The 26,709-nt window shown below is 44.0% G+C and overlaps 1 protein-coding gene across 3 annotated transcripts in view; it reads right to left on the reverse strand.

Moving 5' to 3' along the window:
* The window catches only part of LPCAT1 (lysophosphatidylcholine acyltransferase 1), a 125,854-nt gene extending 108,546 nt beyond the window's left edge, over nt 1-17,308 (reverse strand). For 2 of the 3 annotated variants that reach the window (XM_044293447.1, XM_044293445.1), the window contains exon 1: nt 12,936-13,597. In XM_044293447.1, coding sequence (XP_044149382.1) covers nt 12,936-12,970 — 35 coding nt within the window. In that variant the 5' untranslated portion in view covers nt 12,971-13,597. Of the gene's footprint in view, nt 1-12,935; nt 13,598-17,200 lie in introns of those variants that run through there. The other variant, XM_044293446.1, reaches the window with a different exon arrangement.
* Between the last annotated feature and the right edge of the window lie 9,401 nt (nt 17,309-26,709).

The following is a 26,709-nucleotide window of genomic DNA, read 5'->3' on the forward strand; positions in this document are numbered from 1 at the left end:
TCCGCTTCCGTTTGTGATCCGTTTTTTGCGGATCGCAAACGGAAACAAGCAATAATGTTTAAACAAGTACATAAAAATGAAACGGATACGGAAGACGCATTCCGTTTTTCTTGCGTAGCCATTAAATTGGGCCTCATGCACACGACCGTATGAATTTTGCGGTCCACAAAAAACGAATCTGCAAAAAATACAGATGACATCCATGTGCATTCTGTATTTTGCGGAACGGAACAGCTGGCCCCTAATAGAACAGTCCTATCCTTGAAAATACGTCCGTGTGCATAAGGCCTTCAATGGAGCCACTGAACGTGATTTGCGGGCAATAATAGAACATGTTCTATGTTTGAATGGAACGGAAATACGGAAATGGAAGCATATGAAGTACCTTCCGTTTTTTTTTGAGGATTCATTGAAATGAATGGTTCCGTATACGGAACGCAAAAAACGGAACGGAAACGGAAAAAAGGTGGCCTAAGAAGGTGTTCTGGATATGCCTGGGGCAAAACAGATTTGGCCAACATTACATTTTAAAGGGGACCTGACACCTCTTCTGACATGTCTGTTTTAGTTACTACTTGCTTTCCTCATGTAATTACTTGTCACTGTAAGTTGAGTGATACCTTTATTATTCCTGCTAGGAGTGGATGAATGGATTGCTAGCAGTCTGCAGTAAAGATAGTAGGGATCAACCGATATTGATTTTTTAGGGCCGATACCGATAATTTGTGAACTTTCAGGCCGATAGCCGATAATTTATACCGATATTCTGGGAATTTTCATTTTTGAAAAAAAATTACAATTCCCACAAGTCTGCTGAAAATTAATGTTTATTGTTAATGTGTATTTTTATTTTTTTTGTAAATCTTTCTTTTTCATTTATATTTAATATTTTGGTGTTTTTATTTTTATTACTTTTTTTTTTTTTTAAACTAACTTTTAGCCCCCTTAGGGACTAGAACCCTTGTCCTATTCACCCTGATGTGAATAGGAGCTCACACTGTCCCTGCTGCTGTGTGCTTTGTGCACACAGCAGCATGGAGCTTACCATGACAGCCAGGGCTTCAATAGCGTCCTGGCTGCCATGGTAACCGATCGGAGCCCCAGCATTACACTGCTGGGGCTCCGATCGGAGGAGCAGGGGAGAGGGGATCCTGTGGGGGGGTGCACTGCGACTGGGGTGGGGGGGGGGGAGCGCACCACTGCTTAATACTGGGGGGGAGGGGGGGCGCACTGCGCCACCAATGCTTAATACTTGGGGGGCTTGGGGGGGGAGGCGCACTGCGCCACCAATGCCTAATATTGGGGGGGAGGGGGGGCGCACTGCGCCACCAATGTCTGATACTGGGGGGCTTGGGGGGGCGCACTGCGCCACCAATGAAGCTTAATCTCTAATTTATTCATATACAGGAGGCGGGAGCTGGCTGCAGGATCACATAGCCGGCTCCCGACCTCTATGAGCTGTAGCTGCGATCCGCGGCACCTGAGGAGTTAACTACCGCAGATCGCAGCTACAGCTCATAGAGGCCGGGAGCCGGCAATGTGATTCTGCAGCTCCCGCCTCCTGTATATGAATAAATGAGAGATTAAGCTTCATTGGTGGCGCAGTGGCCATAGCTCCTCCCCTCCTCTTGTCCCCTGTCCTCCCATTGGCTGGAGCGGCAGCAGCAGCACAGGGGGAGGAGACACTGCTCCTTCTCCCCTGTGCTGCTGCTGAGGGAGCACGGAGAACGCTGACAGCAGCGCGATCTGTGTTCCAAGGACGTTATCGGAATATCGGCAAAATAGATGCCGATAACGTTCAAAATCCTGAATATCGGTAAATCCGATAATCGGTCGATCCCTAAAAGATAGAACTGGACATTACTAGTTGGGGGGGTGTCCATGCAGTCAGACAATGGCAGCACTGATTTGACCCAGGTACCCAAATGGTGACATTCATAATTAGTACCGCCATAGTGGTGACGTTTATGATGTTTTCTTCAGGACTACAGACATTGTATAGTATAAAGCACATGTGAGTGGCAATCTATAAGAATTGTGAACACATAAAGGGTCTTTGCTATCGTCTGTGCTGCTGGAGGACATGCCTAATTTTTGACAAGACATGCCTTGTCATAAATTAGGCGCATCCCACACCATCCTGTGTGCCTGGAGTGTCCGCACGCGCATCCCTAGAGTCAAGGGCAGCGTGAAAACGCAGTGTGTGCCGAATATTGTACATCTCTCGCTAAAACGAATGGAGATATTGTCATTTACTAAGACCCATTTTTTAAACCAGTCTAAGATTCCCCCCTACGCTGCACCTCGTCATAAAATAGCGAATCTACGGAAATGCCTTGTCATAAATTAAGCGCATCCTCTGGCAGTCCGTGTACCTAGTTTGAAAAGGACTCCAGTCTCTGACCAAATCGTCTTCAATCATTCACGCCTACAGGGTAGTAAATTTGCCAAAGTCAATACCCCACGCGGGTCCCTGGACACTACCCTGTGTTAAGGACGGTGTAAAAATGTCTCTGTGACAAAATTTGGTCACACAGACCCTTAAAAAGTCACAAAAAGGGGTGCTGCTAAATATTTATTTTATGTATAAAACTGGCAAATAAATTACCCCAATTGTGTCCTAAAAGAAATGCAGGCACCATTAGGACTTCAGACTGGTGATACTCACATCTCGGTGCTGTCTGAGAGTAAAACGGACAGAATCCATACTGAACACAGACCCTTTAGGCTAGGGCCACATGGCGACATGGGTCGCACAACACTTGATCTTACTATAGTCTATAGTGTCGCAATGCGACACACAACACTTTGGGGTCTATTCACTCACATGCAACCTATCACATTACATTGATACTTTTTTGCAGAAACATGTACTAAATTTGGAATCATACATCAAAGATTCCACTTCACTCATAAAGAAATTGAAAAAAATAAAATGGAAAGAGGAGTATTAATGGCTAACTCTAGATATATTCCAATATAGCCCATGAATTGGGGATAAAATGTACGGCATATTTCCTAGCCAAGGATGAGTCTATGCCAACGTAACAAAAAGAGTTTATCACTAATAGTATTGAATTCATATTGACACATAATACATTCAAATTCCAGGACCAGATCTATAGACAGGTACGGGGTACCGCTATGGGCACGAAATTCGCATCCAATTTTGCTTATTTATGGGTAAATTTGAAGAGAGTTACATATACAAAACCAAATACTGGACGGACAATATCATCTTTTTTAAGATGTACATCGATGATCTTATTATTTGGAGAGGGGATACTGTAAGCATTGATGAATTAATATCACATCTCAATAACAATAAGTGGGGAGTTGCATTTACAGGGTCCCACCACAATATTAGAACAGAATATCTTGATTTAGAGCTTTTTATACAGCCCCCCTTTTTAGGGCGCTAAATCTTGACTCGCACTTTAAAAAAAAAAAAAAAAAGTAGATAGCAACAGCTATCTCAACTATAAAAGTACACATTATAAAAAAATGGAAACAGAAAATTCAATTTAGCCAATTCAAGAGATTTAGACGGAACTGCACCCTGGAGAGGGATTATGAAAAACAAAGTGAAGTCCTTCACTCAAGGTTCAGAGAAAAGGGATATCCTAATGAGATCATCACCCAAGCACACACAAATTGAGTGCCTGCTGCCCGAATCCAGAACAACTCCTAAAGAGACTATGCAATCATTGAATTTTATTACGACTCACAATCAAAACCACAGTTTGGTGAAATCTATACTAAATAAACATTGGCACTTACTAAAAAAAAAGACCCTATTTTAAGTCGAATTATCCCGAGAGCACCCCACCTTACTTATAGAAAGGCCTGCACCCTTAAGAATATTTTAGCTCCGAGTGAAATAAAAAGTGCAGTTAAAATGAATGAATATACGGGTATCCTACAGAAACAAGGCAGTAAAAAATGTGGACAATCTAGATGCCTGTGCTGTGAAACTACCTGCCAAACAACTATTTATACAAACAAAAGAGATGGTGAAACGGTCACAATATCCGGTTCCCTGGATTGCAATTACACATACGTGATCTACGTTTTAGAATGCCCATGTGGCCTACAATACGTTGGGCGCACTATTCAAACATTACTAAGCAATAGATTTAATACACAGGTCAAACATAAAAAAAGAAAATAAAAAAAAAACATAGTGTTTACAGAAACGCTGAAAACTATCATGGGGAAGTTTTTTAGGTTTCAAAATTACCCCCATTGAACAAATACCAGTACATCAGCGCAAGAATTTACAAGGTATAAGATGCCGCGAGATGTACTGGATCTATAAACTGAATAGTCTTAACCCATAAGGTCTAAATGAAGCAGTCGAGAACACTCTGAATCCCTCCAAATGTAATACATCTTATCAACTAAGCCTTTACGGTTTTTCTTTTATTATGTGAAATGTCCCCCCCCTCCCTTTTTTTCTATGTCTAATGTTTTACCACATACAGTGCTGCCCATAACTATTCATACCCCTGGCAAATTTCGACTTAGTTACTTTTATTCGACCAGCAAGTAATTTTTTGACGGGCAATGACATAGGTGTCTCCCAAAAGATAATAAGACTATATACAAGAGGCATTATTGTGGGCAAAAAAAATTTTTTTCAGCTTTTATTTACATTTGAGCAAAAAGTGTCCAGTCAAAAATTATTCATACCCTTCTCAATAATCAATAGAAAAGCCTTTATTGGCTATTACAGCAATCAAACATTTCCTATAATTGCAGACCAGCTTTTTGCATGTCTCCACAGGTATTTTTGCCCATTCATCTTTAGCAATGAGCTCCAAATCTTTCAGGTTGGAAGGTGTTCTTGCCATCATCCTGATCTTTAGCTCCCTCCACAGATTCTCAATTGGATTCAAGTCTGGACTCTGGCTGGGCCACTCCAAAACGTTAATGTTGTTGTCTGCTAACCATTTCTTCACCACTTTTGCTGTGTGTTTTGGGTCATTGTCATGCTGAAATGTCCACTGGTGCCCAAGGCCAAGTTTCTCTGCAGACTTCCTCATGTTGTCGAACATATGCGGGCTGCCATCTTTTTTTAACAAGTCCGGCGAGGTACAGGTAAGCCCTTACCTGTACCTGTGCGCGAGCCAGTCTGAAAACAAGTGCGGTCAGCGGGAGCAGGCAGTTCCGAGAACAGCCACCGGGGGCCTTCAGCGGGCTGTTCTCGGAACTGCCTACTCCTAGTGACCGCATTTGTTTTCAGACCGGCTTGCGGCACAGGCACAGATAAGGGCTTACCTGTGCCTCGCCGGACTTGTGAAAAAGATGGCAGCCCGCATATGTTCGCGGGCGAACAATGCGACCTGGGCATCACTGGTTGAGAATCCTCATGTATTGCTCTTTTTTCATGTACTCCATGTGTGGTCTGAATAGTGATTTGTAAAGTGGTAGGACTATGTTCTTATCACGGGCATCTATGCCCCTTCTGATACAACCCATAATCTTATTGGCCTTGGCAGCAGCTGTCCGACACTGGTTTTTGCAGCTTAGTTTGCTGTTTATTAAAATTCCTAGATCCTTTTCCATGTCAGGGTTACCGAGTGTTTTATCATTTAGTATGTACGGGTGACTTGCATTTTTCCTTCCCATGTGCATAACCTTACATTTGTCAGTGTTAAACCTCATCTGCCACTTATCTGCCCAAGCCTCCAATCTATCCAGATCCCTCTGTAGTAGTATACTGTCCTCATCAGTGTAAATTACTTTACACAGTTTAGTGTCATCTGCGGAAATTGATACTTTACTATGCAAGCCTTCTACAAGATCATTAATAAATATATTGAAGAGAATAGGTCCCAATACTGACCCCTGAGGTACTCCACTAGTGACAGTGACCCAATCTGGGTGTGTACCGTTAATAACCACCCTCTGTTTTCTATCACGGAGCCAGTTACTTACCCACATACAGATGTTTTCTCCCAGTCCGAGCATTCTCATTTTATATACTAACCTTTTATGTGGTACAGTGTCAAATGCTTTGGAGAAGTCCAGATATACGACATCCATTGATTCGCCGCAGTCAAATCTAGAACTTACCTCCTCATAGAAACTGATTAAATTAGTTTGGCATGACCGATCCCTCACGAAGCCATGCTGATATGGCGTTATTCGCTTATTTCCGTTGAGATGCTCTAAGATAGCATCTCTCAGAAAACCTTCAAACAGTTTACTTGCTGGTTGAATAAAAGTAACTTTAAGTAAAAATTTGCCAGGGGTATGAATATTTATGGGCAGCACTGTACATCAGCTTGCATTAAAAATCAGGCCATTAATAATAAAAAATGTTTTTTTTATCTATATATATATTTTTTTATCATACTATACCAATTTTTTATCTTCATTATGATCACGCTACGACAGAATCTCCCCTTACTGCTATAACAGTATTTACCTTTATCAGAAACCTTTTTTTTTAAAGTAAAAAAAAAATATTTTTTTTTTTTAAATAATTCATTTCAATTACTATCTTTTACACATAATTGATCACCCTCTTGCTCCCCATATTTTTAATATACATTTTATCAAGCTTACAAATATGTATTTTATCAGCATAGCCCAATTTTGTCTAAACATACTAAATAATATACAGGAGATCCTTTATATAGGCCATTTCCTGGTATTGCTTCTTATTTCTTATAACACTCTGTGTTGCTGTCCCTACCCGACGCTGCAGAGTCAATCACCATGGCAACAAGTCAAGTGATTGCACTATAGTGTCAGGTGATCTCAACTACAGCGATCACGTGACTCGCCCGGCAAGGAGAGCGTCCGGGCCCAAGTTGTTGTACATTCTCTCCATGACAACGAGAGGAGAAGCGACCACGTGACTAACCAATCACATGCTCATCTTGTCCTGCCTCCTATAAGCCACGCTACACCAATGAGAACGGTCACGTGGTCGCCGGGATTGCGATCACGTGACCTGTATTAAAAACATATTTTCCCCCTTATATACGTAATTTTTAGGCAGTTTCATCAATAAAAGATGGGTGAATGTATCATGCTTTTATATTTGAGATTTTATGATGTACGAGTTGGTCAGAAATTATGCAAATATGGGAAGCACACAGGTGCGTTTTTCTGGCGTTTTTGGGGGGTATAAATATATGTAATACTAGCAGAAAGACCCGGCTTTGCACGGGTATATTTCATCTATTGCATTTAATGTTTGTGTGTGTGTCGTTAAAAGATATTGACTGTATCCCCCAACAGTAACCTCTACAGCACCCTGCTCCTTTAACAGTGAACTGCACAGTCCCCCACACAGTGCCCTGCCACTTTAAAAAGGGACCTCCACAGCAGTCCGCCGCTTTAACAGTGAGCTTCACAGCACCCCACTCCCTTGACAGTGACCTTCTAAGGGGCCCGCCCCCTTAACAGCGACTTCCACAGTACCCTGCTGCCTTAACAGTGTGGCCCCTGCCCCCTTAACAGTGACCTCCACAGTGTCTTCCCCTTTAACAGTGACCTCCACAGCAGCCTGTCCCCTTAACAGTGACCTCCACAGTGTCTGCCCCTTTAACAGTGACCTGCACAGCAGCCTGCCCCCTTAACAGTAACATCCACAGTGAACACCTCTTTAACAGTGACCTCCACAGCGCCCTGCCCCTTTAATGCTAGGGCTACATGACAACATGTGTCGAGTGACATTTTGTCTCAACAATTTTTATAATGATAGGTTATGGTGTCACACTGCGACATGTCACATGCTGAGACTGCGACAAGACTCCGACAGTTGACTTTTCTGCGACTGTCGCAGTATGTCACATGTCGCAGTGCAACACCATAGACTATCATTATACAAAATGTCACACGACATTGGTGTGACATCAATGTCGCGCGACACATGCAGCAGTGTAGTTGTGCTATATGTGTTGTGTGACTTATTGTCATCGTGTAGCCCTAGCCTAAGGGTCCAGTCACACATCCGTGTGTGTTTTGTAGATCCACGGATCTGCAAAACACGGACACCGGCAATGTGCGTTCCACATTTTGCGGACCGCACATCTCCGACACTAATAGAATATGCCTATTCTTTTCTGCAATTGCGGACAAGAATAGGGCATGTTCTATTTTTTTCAGGAATGGAAATGCAGACCTGGAAGTGCGGCCCCATAGAAATGAATGGGTCCCAATTCAGTTACGCAAAATATGGAACAGAATAGCGGACGTGTGAATGGACCCTAAAGCTGACCTACAGCAGTGAAGACATATGGCTGGGTTGTTATGGAAACCTGGAGTAAAACTGTGTGTATGTGGAGACTAAGGGCCTGCGAGCTTCTATTGGCTGATAAGGGACATGTGACCGTGTGTATGGTAGTTGGGATATGAAGAGAAAGACTTGCAGGCTTGTATTGGCTAATGCAGGTAATTTTGGGGGGGGAATATCTCAGGAACGGTACGTCCTAGAGAGCCGAGACCCCACAAGATTTGTTTCCAAGTTTCGTTGAAATCGATGGTTGCGTTTCTGAGTGATGAACATACATACACACACATATATATTATACATCTATATACTCCTTCTTAACCTGATGAAAGGGCCTAAGTACCTCCAAAATGCTTTGTTTTATTTGATGAGCAATTTCCATTAAAGAAGAAAGATACATTATATCTACATCTGTCCTGACCGGTGATCTTGCGCCTAAATTGCGGTCCTACTATATTGCTATTACACTGACTTTGGAGAGACTGGGCCTCTCTTCTTGAAGAATCGGATGCTTCGGCTGCATACCCGGCGACTGGACAACTGTTCATAATAAGTTTACAATAGTGTTGTTCCTATGCTTAGCACAACTACCACATTTTCTTGTCACGTGACTTATTTGCACACATGTCGCCGTGTAGCCCTAGCCTGGCAGTCATTGGGCCATTTCCCATTCACAATTTTTCACCATCGGCCCATGTAGAGAATATAGCAGGATACACCTTTCAGCTCTCATTTTTCTGTGAGCCTCACTCATTTAAGTGAATTAAAAACCGACCACACGTGGACGCACTGCACATGGAGCAGTGGGGATCACATGTGGCACATGCATCATCTCTTCTTCTACATCCCCAATCGTTATTTTCACTTGTAATTTCCATTTGTTTCCTTAAAGGGATTCTAAGCATGTGTAGTTCAGTTATTGAGGCCCGCACGGGAATTCTGAGATTTTACTGCTGCGGCAGGGTGACGTCCGCACGTGAAGACTACAAGAAGAGAGGAGGAGGAGCGGGACTCAGTAAGAATGAGCACGGCTGGGCTTCATGAACAATAAGTACCGACCCTTGGGGTCTTTTTCAAGCTCATTACCATATTTATTAAATCAAATTTTATGGGGCACAAATACATTTATATTGCATATACAGATATGGTTAGAAAGCCCTTTAGGAGACCTATGGTACCATATGAGCGGTAATGATGGAGACAGAATCCCTTTAAAAGGCATCTGTCAGCAGTTTTGTACCTATGAAACTAGCTGACCTAGTACATTTGCGCTTGACAGCTGAAGGCATCTGTATTGGTCCCATGTTCACATGTGCCCGTATTACTGAGAAAATGTTTTAATATATGGAAATGAGCCTCTATGAGCAGCAAAGGAGTTGCCATTACACTTAGAGGCTCCACTTTCTTTACAACTGCTGCACCCTTTCCACTTTTATTGACTTGTCAGGGCCATGCATGATCACATTTTCATTGCCTGGCACTGTCAATCAAAATGGAGAGGGCGCGGTAGTTGCCGAGAGAGCAGATTCTCTAGGAGTAACAGCAACGCCCCCATTGCTCCAAGAGGCCCAGATGCATATGTAATCTCACATACAGGACTCATCTCAGGTTAATTTGCATATCTATTAAATCGGTTTTATTACACAATAAAAGCACACAGAGCTATGGGGACTGGATATTGCAGATGTGCTAGCAGCCATCTAGCAACCCATGTCCTGAGCTCTATACACAAAATCCCGGTGACAGGTTCCCTTTAAAGTAGCACTCTACACTACTACAAATATTTTAATTCTATGACCTGTTAGGCCCCTTTCACACAGGCGAGTTTTCCACGCGGGTGCAATGCGTGAGGTGAACGCATTGCACCTGCACTGAATCCGGACCCATTCATTTCTATGGGGCTGTGCACATGAGCGGTGATTTTCACGCATCACTTGTGCGTTTGCGTGAAAATCGCAGCATGCTCTATTTTGTGCGTTTTTCACAGAACGTAGGCCCCATAGAAGTGAATGGGGTTGCATGAAAATCACAAGCATCCGCAAGCAAGTGCGGATAACTATGTTATAAGGGAAAAGAATAACATTTACAGAATACTGAACCCAAACCCGAACTTCTGTGAAAAAATCCGGGTTTGGGTCTAGGTACCAAACATGCCAATTTTTCTCACGCGCATGCAAAACGCTTTAAAATGCTTTGCACTCGCAGGGAAAAATCGTGTATGTTACCGCAACGCACCAGCATCTTTTCCCACAATGCCCGTGTGAAACCAGCCTTAGAAAGGTACATGATGTAATTTGTACTAAAGGTACTCTTCTGAGCAGCGTCTGTATTTGTGAGTTATAACCTCCCATCTGATCCTCAGCTGTGTCAACACTGATCTCCAACTGACACAGGAAAGGAAGTCAGTCACTCCTCTAGTCATTCATATGAGACTGACATTAAGCCTCCCCTAGGAATACATAGAGAAACTGACTTCCTGTCCACACATAAGATGCTGTGTTATTTAGAAAGTCAGTGTTGGTTACATGACACAGCTGAGAATCAGAAGGGAGGTTATAACTCAGAAATATAGGCTCTGGTAAGAAAATTACCTTCACCAAGTTTACATCATATACCTTTCTAACAGGTCAGCAAATATTTGTGGGAGGACGTCTTTAATAAATCCCCCCTTATACTTTGGTGAGGACAATATTAGTTGGATAAGGCTGAGTTCACACCAGCGTTCAGCCTTTCCGTTCTCCTGCTCCGTTATAGGAGCAGGAGAACGGAAAGGACGGATTGGGCTCATAACTGAGGCGAGCGGAGCCTACGGACCCCATAGACTATAATGGGGTCTGTTAGGTTTACGCTCAGAAAATGATTTTGGAGCGGAGACAAAAGTCCTTGTCTCCGCTCCAAAATCATTTTCTGAGCGTAAACCTAACGGACCCCATTATAGTCTATGAGGTCCGTAGGCTCCGCTCGCCTCAGTTATGTGCCCAATCCGTCCTTTCCGTTCTCCTATAACGGAGCAGGAGAACGGAAAGGCTGAACGCTGGTGTGAACGAAGCCTAACTCAAACTTACTTCACGGCAAATCTGGTTTATTCCCCACTGTGAGCATGTCAAGCTTTCAGCTCCTCAACAAATAATCCCTCGGCCATGTGCTAACTGAACAGATCCCTCTCTACACGAAAAAGAATGAGGTGGCTTGAAGTATGATGAAAATTTTAGGAAGTGTAAAATAAAACTTAAACGGGTACAACCAGCGCCTTGATGTGAAAGGAATTCCTCATTCATGCATAAACAATATGTACACAAATGCCCCTGGGGAAATTTCAGAGCACACAATGTAAATGGAGGGTGCATACCGAATCAGCCTGGCATTGATTGCACTAATGGCATCAACCCTTTCACTGAATAAATTTGCACATTCCTCTGCTGCTCAAGGGTTAAACACTTGCGTTAACATTTTGTGAATTTCCAAGACTTGAAATCATGCGAGGCACATCAACAGGAAGTGAAATAGTCCAAGACACCAGAAATCAATGTGAGATAAGACACTGTAAGCAAGTCAAGTGGCGTTCCCAGTGCTGAGGTGATCTATGTGGGCCCACGTGCCATGTGAGTCTAGAGGTGTCATCAGAACAATGCCATCAATCACACCCACATTTTGAGGATACTAAATGGGCCCCATTCATTTCATGAGGCCTCAATGAAACAGGGGGTTGATGCACTAGAAACACAGCTTGCCAATTAGAGAGCATGCTGCTGTGCAAAGACAGTAACAAATGCCGCTTGGCGCCCACCAGCTGGAGCATCATCCTGCAAGTTTTAATTAGGAGGAAGCAATAATTCTACTTCCTGCATATCAAGATGGAGAAACCTTGTGTTTTACACTGTTGCTGCTTAGTAAATGATAAAAAAACAAAACAAATGGCTATAAATAAAAATAGATCTAATAAATTATACAAATAAAAATAAATATATGTTATACTTAAAAACTAGAAATAACAAATAAAAATATAAATAAATAATACAAGCATATAAATAAAAATAATGACAGATATATAAAAAAATATATAGAAAGAAGTAATAAAAGGATATACATAAAAATAATGGGAATATTAAATAGAATAAAGGATATCAATAAAAAAAAAATAAACATAAGTATACAGATTATAAACATCTGAAAATGTTTAGGCCCAGACTGGTTGATGGCAGCTTAGATCCAACTTTGTGCTGTGGAACAACTGAATGGCGCCCACTTCCAAAGTGGTGGGGCTTCTACAGGTTTTGCGCTCCCAGTAGACAGATATTTGGATATTCTTCCTCCATGACCAGTAAATGAGCGATTCTTCTTGGAATCCTATTTACTGCTATGGGTGAGAAGAGCTGTGGACTGGCGGTGCAGGTGACAGCTGACAGGTGAGGTCCTGCCTATAGGCCCCTGCAGTTCCTGGATGCATCAACATAAGAGCAAACCAGAGAAGAGTTCCCACTTGTTATGGCATTTCTAAGGGCCAGTACATTCTAGAAGCTCAACTTCTGCAAGGGTGAGCCTGAGATTTCTGAGGAACATTGTGGATGTTCAGAGCATGTCAGCTGTCAGCTAGGTTGCATCAGGTGACATCACACACACGACAACATGCACACATGAGGATCTGAGCCCCATGTTGCTTTGGCACAGACACACATAGAGAACCTACTTTGGCTTTCTGCAGTGGGGTGAAGCGCAGGTCATGCACAAAGGGGTTCTTGACCGGCCTGGTCAGCTCTTGCTGGCCACCTCCTGGACCCGAGCGCTTTCTGGTCAGCCTCATGATGGGGGGGGGGGAGAAGGAGGAGGTCTGCTGCCTGATGGAAAAAGCCCAGCAGATCCAACTAGTTCAGGCAGTCGCCAGAAGTTGACCAGGAACAGATGAAGCTGGTGGTGGTGATGATGATGAGGGGAGGATGAAGAAGCTGGAAAATCTCAGCGCCGTCTGGAGGGAAACCAGATCCCCCTTTTCCTGTTCCTCCTAAGGAGGGGGCTTCTAATCCGTGCTGGGGATGTAGGAGATCTGCTGTGGGAGCGAGGATGTTCTAGGTCTCACACACACAAAGCGAAAGCTCCTGAGGAGGAGGTGGGGAGGATCTGCTGAGATCTCCGGGGAGCGCAGGACACGTCTCCAGAGGCTGCAGGAGGTGGAGCGGCCAGGGATGACTCGGTGCAGGCGGCTGCTGGTGCCGGTGCCTAAAGGGTTTAGCGGGAGGAAGCTGCCAGATGATGCGCTGCCTGCCCCCTCCCCTTGTCTCTCTCTGGTAGCGGCAGAGGAAGGGGGAGGGAGCTGAGAGGCCTGTGTGCGGCTGCCCTGTGCCTGCTCCTTACTACACAGGCTCTGGCTGAGGTGGGCAGTGATGCTAGACTGAGTGGGCGCTGACAGCAAGTCCTTAACCCTAAGGCCAGGGCTACATGGGGACAGGGTCGCTGAGTAGGGGTGATCCCATAGAAATGGGCTGCATTTCTTGCCTCTGCCCCATTCATTTCTATGGGCCCCTTCCCACCAGCGGATTCTCGCAAGATGCGTTCAGTGAAACGATTTCGCAGTTTTGTCTGCAATTGAGTTCAGTGTTTCAGTTTTTTCTGCGCGGGTGCAATTTCGTTGCGTTTTTCACGCACGTGGAAAAATAAATGAAGAATTACAAACAGCCATCAGGAAAAAACACATTGCATCCGGATCGCATCCAGGTTACATCAGTGAAAAACGCATTGCATCCGGAAGTTCCATTCGCCTCTATGGGGCCAGGGCTGCGTAAAAAAAACGCAGAATTTAGATCATGCTGCAATTCTTATGCAACGCAGAAATGATGCGTGAAAAACACAGCTCCTGTACACAGACCCATTAAAATGACTGGGTCAGGATTCAGCGCGGCTTCTATGCGTTCACGTCAGGCATTGTGCACAAACACGGAAGACTTGCTCGTATGAAGGCGGCCTAAGGCTGGTTTCACACGGGCGTTGCGGATTGGGGCCGGGTGCGTTCAGTGAAACTCGCACTATTTTGCAAGCAAGTTCAGTCAGTTTTGTCTGCGATTGCGTTTAGTTGTTCAGTTTTTTCCGCGCGGGTGCAATGCGTTTTAATGCCTTTTTCACGCGCGTGATAAAAAACTGAATGTTTACAAACATCATCTCTTAGCAGCAACCATCAGTGAAAAACGCATGGCACCCGCACTTGCTTGCAGATGCAATGCATTATTCACGCAGCCTCATTCACTTCTATGGAGCCAGGGCTGCGTGAAAAACGCAGAATATAGAACATGCTGCGATTTTCACGCAACGCAGAACTGATGCGTGAAAAACAATGCTCATGTACACAGCCCCATTGAAATGAATGGGTCAGGATTCAGTGCGGGTGCTATGCGTTCACGTCACGCATTGCACCCGCGCGGAAATCTCGCCCGTGTGAAAGGGACCTAAGGCCCTACGGATTGTGTCAGGATTTGTTCAAGGAAAAACTGATGGTTTTCCACGCAAGTTCAATCAGTTTTGGCTGCAATTGTGTTCAGTGTTTTTCCGTATTTTCCTCTCAGATGCAATCAGGTTTGATGCATTTTTCACGCCCATGAAGAAAAACTGAAGTATAACAATCTAAATCTAGCAACCATCAGTGAAAAACGCATTACATCCAGTCACATTCCGTTTTTCACACACACCTTACGCACTTCTGTTGGACCAGAGCTGCGGGAAAAGCGCACACTATAGAACATGCTGCTATTTTTCTGAAAGCAGAGATGATCAGTGATAAACAACATGTACACAGACCCATTGAAATGAATGGGTCAGGATTCAGTCCAGATGCTATGTGTTCACTACACACATTGCATCTGGATTCAGACCTTCTGCATGAAAAAGGGCTACACCTTTGGGGGTATTTTTTATTATTATTACTGTATTGTACTTAGGCTACTTTCACACCTGCGTTTAGGTGCGGATCCGTCTGGTATCTGCACAGACGGATCCGCACCTATAATGCAAACGCTTAGATCCGTTCAGAACGGATCCGTTTGCGTTACCATGATAGTGCAAACAGATCCGTTTTGACTTTACATTGAAAGTCAATGGGGGACGGACCCGTTTGAAGATTGAGCCATACTGTGTCAACTTCAAACGGATCCGTCCCTATTGACTTATATTGTAAGTCTGGACGGATCCGTTTGCCTCCGCACGGCCAGGCGGACACCCGAACGCTGCAAGCAGTGTTCAGGTGTCCGCCTGCTGAGCGGAGCAGAGGCTGAACGCTGCCAGACTGATGCATTCTGAGCGGATCCGCGGCCATTCAGAATGCATTAGGACTGGACGGATGTGTTCGGGGCCGCTTGTGAGCCCCTTCAAACGGAACTCGCAAGCGGAGCCCCGAACGCAAGTGTGAAAGTAGCCTTATTTTAAGCTAAAAATATTTTTTTCAATTGGTCTTTATAAAAAATTTGGAACCACTGTCTCTTTGCAGCCTTTGGTAGCAGGATCTGAATTTTCTCTCTGTTCCATCAGGTACAGTAGCTCATTTGACAGCTCCTTATCTCTGATCTCATATAAACACTCATTATAGCTCAGTTCTTATCTTACTGATAAGAATGTAGCTTAAATAAGTGTTTACGACCTCTTAGTAATTTATAGATAAGGGTTATTAGATGACTGCACAAAGTAAAAAGTTTGATTCACACAGCTAGATATACTGTTAACCCTTTGTGACAGAATTGCTCAATATTTTCTATAAAGACCAATTGAAAAAAGGATTTTTAGTTCAAAATGAGTAAAATGCAATCATAAAAAGAAATTGCCCCCAAAGGTGTACATAGCCTTTAACCCCCTTCCTGCAAGATCACATACATGTACGTGGGGGAATGTGGTGCCTTACCGCAATCTCATGTGCATGTACGTGATGTGATCGGGCGGGTGCAGGAGCTGCACCCATCCAATCCGCAGCACGGGCCCTGCTGCATCTGCCGGCATCGATGTATGCGGTGATGCCAGTGGATTAACCCTTTCATATTCGCTGACTGCGGCACCTGTGGGGTTTACAAGGGGAGGGGGCTCATATATTTGGTATTATTGAGTCCGTAACAACCTGCTCTATAAAAATACCACATGATCTAACCTGTCAGATGAACAGCTATTTTTTGTTATCTTGCCTCACAAAAAGTGTAATATAGAACAAAAAATCATATGTACCCTAAAATAGTACCAACAAAACTGCCACCTTATCCCATAGTTTCCAAAATGGGGTCTTTTTTTTGAGTTTCTACTCTAGGGGTGCATAAGGGGGTCTTCAAATGTGACATGGCACCTCAAATTATCCCAGTGAAATCTGCCCTCCAAAAACCATATGGCGTTCCTTTCCTTCTGTGCCCTGCTGTGTGCCCATACAGCAGTTTACAATCACATATGGGTTTTTCTGTAAACTACAGAATCAGGGCAATAAATATTGAGTTTTGTTTGGCTATTAACCCTTGCTTTCTTACTGGTAAAAATTGATTAAAATGGAAAATCTGCCGAAAAAGTGAAATTCTGAAATTTCATCTACATATTTCTTTAATTCTTGTGGAACATCTAAAGGGTTAACACAGTTTGTAAAATCAGTTTTGAATACCTTAAGTGGTGTAGTTTCTTAAATGGGGTGATTTATGGGTTGTTTCTAATAATTAAGCCTCAGAAAGTGACTTCATAACTGAACTGGTCCTGAAAAAATTTGAAAATTTTGATCTTTCGCTACCTACATCAGCTCTAACCAGAATGTTGCGAATGTTCTTTGACCTTTTTTTTTCATATTATAAAAGGTCAAAGAACATTCGCAGCATTCTGGTTAGAGCTGATGTAGGTAGCGAAAGATCCAACATACACCAGGCTACTTTTTCCACACCCAAAAATGGCACGTACCCAAGCCTTCAGTGCATACATTGCTCTAGTGTGATCAATGGTTAACATTTTACTCACCCGTATACAGGAGAAAAATTCTAAATAAATGTTTTTTTCATGTGTAATAGTAACTTCGTGGTTTATATCTTGAAGTGCCCCTGTGGACTTGTGTATGTCGGTGAGACTTCTACTAGGATGAAGGATCGTTTTTGTAAACTACAAATCTGCAGTAAGAAATAAAAATGTGTTACTTCGCATCCCATATCATTTTGATAAATGCCGACATACCATCTCCTAGTTGCGTTTCCAGATAATAGAGCACATACCTTTGCCAAGGAGAGGTGGTGACAGGGTTAAAATGCTCAAAAGGAGAGAAGCCTATTGGATCTATCGCCTGCAAACCCTGGAACTTAAAGGGTTAAACCGTGATTATGATTTAAATAGCTTTCTTTGATGTGTGATGAGTCTTGCAGTACTGCAGTCGTTTTTTCAATATGCTTTCCTTTTTTTTTCTCACTGAGAACTTGATTCGTGAGAACAATTCCCGTCAACTAGTATATTTGCCTGGTCAGGGCGTAAGTTTACTATAATGTAATATGGTAGTGTTATGTTGCCATTGAGCAACATTGTTGCACAAGTTTGTAATTCTGACATGGTGTCCTTTATTTATCAGGTTGCTATGGTAACCTACGTCACTTCCGGCCCCACCGCGGGCTATTTAAATGTGTTTGGTGCATGTAATCATTATGTTTGAAAAAGGCTCATAGTAGCCGAAACGCGTCACTTGCCTTCTGTATGTGACCATTACTTTACTTCAAGCGAGTGCCGGTCCTCTTTGTACAAGTACGTGAGGTTTCTACCCTGGACGCGCGCACCGCATCTCTGATGCACGGAGTGCCAACTGTGTCTTCTTTGGATCAAACATGAAGTAGACATTTGGGGAATGTTAATTAATAACTATTTTTGGAGGTATTACTATCTATTATAAAAGTTGAGAAATTTAAATTTGCTAAGTTTTCAATTTTTTTTGTAAATTCAGTATTTTTTTATAAACAAAAATGAAATATTTTGACTCAATTTTGCCACTCTCATGAAGTACAATATGTGACGAGAAAACATTCTCAGAATAGCTTGGATAAGTAAAAGCGTTTTAAAGTTATCACCACATAAAGTGACACGTCAGATTTGCAAAATTAGGCTGCATCTTGAAGGTGAACAATGGCTGTGTTCTGAAGGGGTTAATGCAATGGTTTAATAATGTATTTCACACATTTCTAATAAGGCCTGCTTCTTCTTAAATAGGCCCCTAACCAATACATGGGTTTCCCACAATCCCCCACTGGTTCTCCCAAATTCAAATCCGGTGGGTCATGTGCTGCACAAGGTGGGGGACTTCATGCGTTACAGTCACAATACCACACTGGCTGGGGTTGGATAATGCAGAGAGGTGACTGCAGTACATGATGTCGCTTTGTATGGCAGGGGACTCAGAGGTGGACCGGGAACTTAAAGTGGGCCTGTAAAAAACCTAAAAGTGGCCCCATATTGTAGGCTGGTCCAAATTGACAGAAGGTGGAGCACCACAAGTAGGTGAGAAGAGCAATACCTTAGTGCAGCACAAAATACCACCCCAAAAAACCCAAATGCCACAGTGCAGCAAAAAGTACTGCTGCCCCCGCTGTATCACAGTCCTGAAGATAGCGGGTGTTGAATTCAGGAGGGCACCTATGGCGACCCACCAGGTGCATAAGTACCTGATGCTTCTAGCATTAAAGGGAATCTGTCACTAGCGATTTACCAATTTTTTTTCCCCATGAATCCATGTTTAACAGAGTACCTGTTTTCCATCTGTGTTCTTCTTTTGATTGTGAGTCTTGTTATTTCTTCAAAAAAGCGATTCTTCTGATATGTAAATGACGCTGTAAGGAGCCCAGAGGGGCGTTATTCTTTCTCCGCGGTGCCCAGGAACACCCCTCTGATGTGCAGTGCCCGCCTAAGTTTGAAAACTAATTACGCCTCCCAGTTCCTCTAAATCAACACCCGCCCCCCCCCCAGCGCCGCGCTCTGCAGCAAACACCCCGATCCTCCTCTCGCCGGCATCCCAAATCCCGCGCAGGCGCAGTGCCGGCGATTGCCTGCGCTATAAGATGACTGACGGCACTGCGCCTGCGCGGGATTTGGGATGCCGGCGAGAGGAGGATCGGGGTGTTTGCTGCAGAGCGCGGCGCTGGGGGGGGGGGGGGGGGCGGATGTTGAGCACTTAGCCTCGCCTCTGGGAGGCGATTTAGAGGAACTGGGAGGCGTAATTAGTTTTCAAACTTAGGCGGGCACTGCACATCAGAGGGGTGTTCCTGGGCACCGCGGAGAAAGAATAACGCCCCTCTGGGCTCCTTACAGCGTCATTTACATATCAGAAGAATCGCTTTTTTGAAGAAATAACAAGACTCACAATCAAAAGAAGAACACAGATGGAAAACAGGTACTCTGTTAAACATGGATTCATGGGAAATTTTTTTGGGTAAATCGCTAGTGACAGATTCCCTTTAATTAATACTGAGAGCATCAGATAGTTCTATATCCAGCCAGCAGCCATGAGGAGTGCTTGGATAGGCCCATGGGCATCGGCCATTCTGCCCCAGCGAGAGGTTCCGCAGAGAGTGATTTTTTTAACCATAATATATTGATATGTTTTTTGGGGGAAAAAGCTTTTAAGGCTCTTTACACATTATCATTGGAGGCTCAAGTTATCGCTGTAACAGCTCTTCTGTGGGAATAGACCAGAGTTGCTAGCCCTCACTCCAATGACCCGGTTATACTTCCATGGACCACTTTTAGTAGGTACTAACCACTGCATACAGGGAACACCCAGCAAGATCTAACATTTTTTAGGCACTCTGACTCAGTCATGTAGTCATCGCAATTTAGCCCTTTACAAAGTCGCTCAGATCCTTTATACTGACTCATTTTTCTTGCTTCTTTTCATGGACACAGACGTGTGAGGCCTGACACGTTCGGTATTGCTCGTGTGAAAGAGGCCTAAAATATCCAACCCCTTGACATGTGCCATTTTAACAAAAAAAATAATCAACGTCTTTCACTTCCTATCAGCTAGTTTAATATTATGGCTGAGCAGTGTATAGCCATACACATATGATTATGATCGTCCAGAATGTGGCCAATTAACCGTCCGTTGATTGATATATATAATAGTGTAAACTGGCAGACCAGGGAGATGGTTAAAACACACACACATTGGAAAAGTGGCAAATGATTTGCTGAATCTGACAGATCATGCAACACACTTGTAATGTCAGCCAACAGCGGCCAAACAATTCCCGCTTGACCTCACAATTTTGTCAGATAATATTCTGAAATCTGTCTTGTTTTTCACATAAAACAGGGACCTATTTCCACGGATAAGTCCTCTTTAAAGTTGTGCAGTCTAACAGGTACAGGTCAGAACCAGAAAAGAAGTTCAGAACTTCTCTCTTCTCTGCTGCAAACCCGTGATCACAGGGTGCCCACCAACCTAGCTGCCATGTTCTGCTGCTATGACCCACAGGGTTGATTTAAGATGTATATACAAACCAAAGGAAAAAAAAATACACTACAAATAAAGAAAGTAAAAGAAAATTCTACCTACCCCAACCCAAACTGTCGCCATAACCACCTGTTCGCTGAGACCATACATATTACAATACTCTATTTTCGTGGGAATTTGTAAATCCATACTAGCCCCACCTGCCATGAAAAATAAACCACAGAAATTAGCTCAACAAACAAAGGCATTTAAACCATCACTTGCACCAAATCGCAAAAAAAAATCTGCATCTGCACCTCTGGGATCAGCTGTTACCAGGAGCTGTATTTCCAAAACCAGGCACCAGAACTATACAGTTCCATCTGCTATGTGGTGGTCAAAGGGGGTTACAGGATCTCTGCTCCCAGTCAAGTGAATGCGAGCAGTGCTTCAGTAACCAGTCATGGCCAGTACACAGCGGATGGACTTGTGTAGTTCCAAAGTCTGGCTCCAGTAACACAGCTTCTGCAAACAGCTGATCGTGGAGGTGCAGGGAGTCGGACCCCCGTGGATCAAATATTGATGATCCATCCTAAGGATGGGTCATCAGTATTTAATTCTAGGAGAACCCCTTGAGAGTACGGCCACACGGTCAGGTTTTCTGATGCAGTCTTGGAGAATAAAATCATGAATGAGTAATAAAAAAAAGAAAGTATCAAAAGATTCTTCTGGGAAGTTTTTTGTTGTTTTTTTATTCACTCCTGGGTTTGGCTTCCAATATTGTTGCATCAGAAAACCTGATCTTGTGGCTATATTGTCAAACTTGCAGTCCAATTGACCAGTAGTTCGTTATAGAGCAGGAGGAGCTGAGCAAATTAATATATGGTTTTATGGGAAAAACCTCATCAAAACTTGTAAGTTATTGGTTGAAATCTCTGTTCTTTCTATGCTTAGGAGTCCAGTGGGTGGTCCCTCTCATTGATTGACAGCTATATCTTTATGCATGCTTATACAGGGGTGGTTGTCAATGACTGATAGGGGTGCCCACTGGACCCCTAAGCATAGAAAGAGCAGAGATTTCAATCAATCAGTTACAAGTGTACTCTCCGCATCATCACACCTGGCCCTGTCAATCAAAGCCTCTAGGAAAAAACGACAACTCATCACTTTTCTCAGCAATGTGGGCACACATGCCGTAGGTCAGCCAGTTTCATAGGTTCAGATCTGCTGACAGATGACCTTTAACCCGTTCTTAACATCCTTAAACAGCAGGCATCCAGGGCTAATGTCCGCGATCAGTGTAACGCCAACAAGGTAACTGTTTTGTTTTTTGGACTTTCCTTTGTGTGAACAAACACTAAGACAAAAAAATGTTGCTTTGTTTTTGCCTTGTGTGTGAATAAACACTGAAGTTTTGTTTTACAAACAGTTTTTTTGCCTCTGTTCTGCGTCCGCTTACCCTGCCTACCAGAGCCAATTCCCACAATTGGTGGCTTGTAGTGGGCACATGCAGTGAGGCTGGCCTGAAGACTAAAAAGTTTGAGTTTTTTCTGGGCACGGGTGTCTTATATCAAGCCAGCAAGGTTACGACCCGTGTCCCCTGACAAAATAAAGGCGGTCGTGAAAGCCCTCATGGAGGCTAACTTGCAACAGCGGGAGGGTAACAAGCAGCAGCAGGAAACCAACCAGCTGATATTGTATTTGCCAGTTCTTGTTGCTGGCGGCGGTGGGGGCCAGTAGGAGATGAGCACTTCCATACACAAAAGAATCTAGCAGAAGAGTTTCCGGACCCTCTGTCTGATGCAAAGGAAGCGGTTGCCACAGTAAAACTTGCTGACAGCCTCTCCTCTAAACAGGCTCAGGAGGCCAGGGAGTTTATTAGTCGGAACACGGATGTGATCTCGAACGTCCCTGGACGCACTTCCGCAATCCGGCATGACATTGTCACTGAACCTCAGGCAAAAGTCCGGTTAAAGCCATACTGGGTACCCGAGGCTCGGCGACAAGCCATCTCGGAGGAAGTGCAGCTAATGCTGCGGCTAGACGTCATCGAGGAGTCAAAAAGTGAATGGGCCGACCGATAGTCTTAATACCCAAGCCGGATGGGACCTTACGATTCTGTAACGACTTCCGCAAACTTAAAGGGATTCTGTTACCTCTTTTTACCCTATAGAGATACGGACACGCACAGCTAGATCGCCGCTAGTATGTCCGCCATATACCTTCCCATATCTCTGAGTGATTTTATTGAGTGTAAAAAATGATTTTTATATATATGTAAATCAGCCTGGTAAGGAGCCCAAGGGGCTGCACTAACCGTTCTGGAGCCAAGCCACGCCCCCCTGTGAAGGAGCCCACAGTATCCACGAATCTCCACGAAGTCAGATCGCCGTAATCTCACGGTGTGCGATCTCGCGCATGTGCAGCTCCTTCCCTGAGGCTGATACCAGCACAGGGAAGGATTACTATGCCGGCACTGCGCATGCACGAGCTCGCGCATTGCAAGATTACGGCAATCTGACTTTGTGAGCAAGGAGGAGATTCGTGGATACAGGCGGTGCTGGGATCCTTCACAGTGGGGCGGGGCTGGGCTCCAGAACAGTTAGCATCCCCTTACCAGGCTGATTTACATATATATACACTCACCTAAAGAATTATTAGGAACACCTGTTCTATTTCTCATTAATGCGATTATCTAGTCAACCAATCAAATGGCAGTTGCTTCAATGCATGTAGGGTTGTGGTCCTGGTCAAGACAATCTCCTGAACTCCAAACTGAATGTCAGAATGGGAAAGAAAGGTGGGCTACAACAGCAGTAGACCCCACCGGGTACCACTCAATTCCACTACAAATAGGAAAAAGAGGCTACAGTTTGCACGTGCTCACTAAAATTGGACTGTTGAAGACCGGAAAAATATTGCCTGGTCTGATGAGTCTCGATTTCTGTTGAGACATTCAAATTGTAGAGTCCAAATTTGGCGTAAACAGAATGAGAACATGTATCCATCATGCCTTGTTACCACTGTGCAGGCTGGTGGTGGTGGTGTAATGGTGTGGGGGATGTTTTCTGAGCACACTTTAGGCCCCTTAGTGCCAATTGGCCATCGTTTAAATGCCACGGGCTACCTGAGCATTGTTTCTGACCATGTCCATCCCTTAATGACCACCGTATACCCATCCTCTGATGGCTACTTCCAGCAGGATAATGCACCATGTCACAAAGCTTGAATCATTTCAAATTGGTTTCTTGAACATGACAATGAGTTCGATGTACTAAAATGGCCCCCACAGTCACCAGATCTCAACCCAATAGAGCATCTTTGGGATGTGATGGAACGGGAGCTTCGTGCCCTGGATGTGCATCCCTCAAATCTCCATCAACTGCAAGATGCTATCCTATCAATATGGGCCAACATTTCTAAAGAATGCTATCAGCACCTTGTTGAATCAATGCCACATAGAATTAAAGCAGTTCTGAAGGCAAAAGGGGGTCCAACACCGTATTAGTATGGTGTTCCTAATAATTCTTTAGGTGAGTGTATATATATATAAAATTATTTTTTACACTCAATAAAACAACTCAGAGATATGGGTCAGGTATATTGCGGATATGCTAGCGGCGATCTAGCTGTGCATGTCTGCATCTCTATAGGGTAAAAAGAGGTGACGAAATTAATGAGGTTTCCAAGTTTGACACATATCCCATGCCCCGAGTGGATGAGCTTATTGATAAGTTAGGTCAAGCCCGGTATTTCTCTGTTTTCCTGTTTTGGACCTCACCAAAGGGTATTGGCAGGTACTCTTGACAGAGGCTGCCAAGGAGAAAACAGCTTTCATCACACCAGAGGGACTGTATCAGTATAAGGTATTACCCTTTGGTCTACACGTTTCAAAGGCTAATGGACATTGTACTCTGTCCACATCATCGGTATGCTTGGCGTACCTGGACAATATCGTTATCCACAGTACCGACTGGGAAAGTCACCTACCTAAGGTTCAGGCTGTGGTGGACTCCCTTAGAAAGGCTGGCTTGACCGCTGTAACTGATCTCCTGGCACCCTGACTGGGTACCTTCGTTGATGGATGCTCCTAGTGCTTCCCGAAGACTCCAAGCACTCCACTTGACACCGTAAGCACTGCCGACCCCACGAACCATCGCAGCTTGGTTGGGATCTCGCTGTCCAATGTAGAGGAGCGCTAGTGCGACATAGGATTTCTCAGCCGGTATTCCAAGGGTTACTTCAGGATCAGGTTATTAGCAAAGGAAGCACAGCATCAGTAGTAATTAAAACCATCCACGAATATCCCATCACTCTTCCCAATAACTGGACGACACAGTATCAGGAGCAGGACACTAATGACACATACCCTACTTTTATGCCACTCTCCCATGCAAGAGAGACATCTACAGAAAATTATCCATTCTTCAATCACAGACTGGTTACAGCCCACACATTCCCTCCCCTCAGCCTGAGAAGTAATTCAATCAACAGTCCAGTTGAGACGAATGCTCAGCGGGTTACTGATTACTTTTTGTCTTACAAGTAATGAACCATAGGGAATTAAACATAACATTGCAAATCCAATCAACAGTCCAGTTGAAACATCCATTGTAGCCAAACGCAATCCGCTACAACCTCTAACCGAAAAAAGGGCGCGATAGGGTTAGAAGAGACTAAATACCTTGAGTATGTTATTGGGCGCGGAGTCATCATACCCCAAGTAAACAAAATAGATGCCGTACGGAATTGGCCCCGACCTGTACCATCTAGGCAAGTAAAGTCGTTCCTGGGGATGGTGGGCTATTACATGAGGTTTGTCCCCCACTTTGCTATGGGGGACGAACCATTGACAGGACTTTTGAAGGGACATAAGTCCGTGATGTTGGCCCTGTGTGGGTCCCCGGTTTTGGTGACGCCCGACTTCAAGTGGGAATTAATAGTACAGACAGATGCCTCCGAGGTGGGCCTCGGTGCTGTATTGTCCCAGGAATTCAGCGGGGAGTAGCATCCCGCTATCTTCCTCAGCCGTAAGCTCACCCCAGCAGAGAGCAGGTACAGTATAGTGGAGAGAGAGTGCCTGGCTATCAAGTAGGCACTCCAGTCTCTCAGCTATTATTTGTTGGGGATAAAATTCTGCTTGGTGACCGAGCACTCCCCTCTCAGGTGGATGAGCCAGGCCAAAGACAGAAATGCCTGGGTCACCCGATGGTTCCTGTCCCTACAGAACTTTAAATTTACAGTGGAACGCAGGGCAGGCCGGTTACAGGGAAACGCGGATGCCTCGTCCCGGGTACATTGTCTGGCGAGTGTCTGATTTGCAGACAGGTAGGGTCAAACACTGGACTGGATTTTAAGTGCCGATCCAGGTTTTGACAACACCTAGCTGTCCTTAAAAGACAGCTGGGCTCAACAGCAAGTTGCCTCTGTTTTGGGATCTGAGGCATGGTGCCGAGCTAGTGGGCTGAGAGCCGTATGCGGGGAAACAGACCCCCTAAAGCCTGTTGTGGACCGCTGGAAAAACCTGCTTACAAGATGACTGTTTTGTTCTTTGGACTTCCCTTTGTGTGAACGAAAACTTAGCCAAAAAAATGTTGCTTTGTTTTTGCCTTGTGTGTGAATAAACACTAAAGTTTTATTTTACAAACTGGTGTTTTGCATCTGTTTTGCGTCTGCTTACCCTGCCTACTAGAGCGAATCCCCACAACACATAGAAATAAAGTTAGAAAAACTATACATGCGGAGTATCATTGTAATCGTACTGAAACAGAGAATGAAAATAACAGGTCCGTTTTACCGCATAGGAAATGCTGTAAAAAACCATAAAACTGTGGCAGAATATTTTTTTTATTTTTATAATTCAACCCCATTTGGAATTTTTTCCTGCTTCCCACTACATTGTATGCAACTATAAATAGCGCCATCATAAAGTACAGCATGTCATGCAAAAAACATGCCCTCATACTGCTATGTGAAAGGAAAAATAAAAAGGTTATGGCTTTGGGAAGGCTGGGAGTAAAAAGTGAAACTAAAAAAATGGAAAATTTCCCAGTAATTAAGGGGTTAA

Source organism: Bufo gargarizans, chromosome 5, assembly GCF_014858855.1.
Source record: "Bufo gargarizans isolate SCDJY-AF-19 chromosome 5, ASM1485885v1, whole genome shotgun sequence".
In the NCBI taxonomy this organism is placed as follows: Eukaryota; Metazoa; Chordata; class Amphibia; order Anura; family Bufonidae; genus Bufo; species Bufo gargarizans.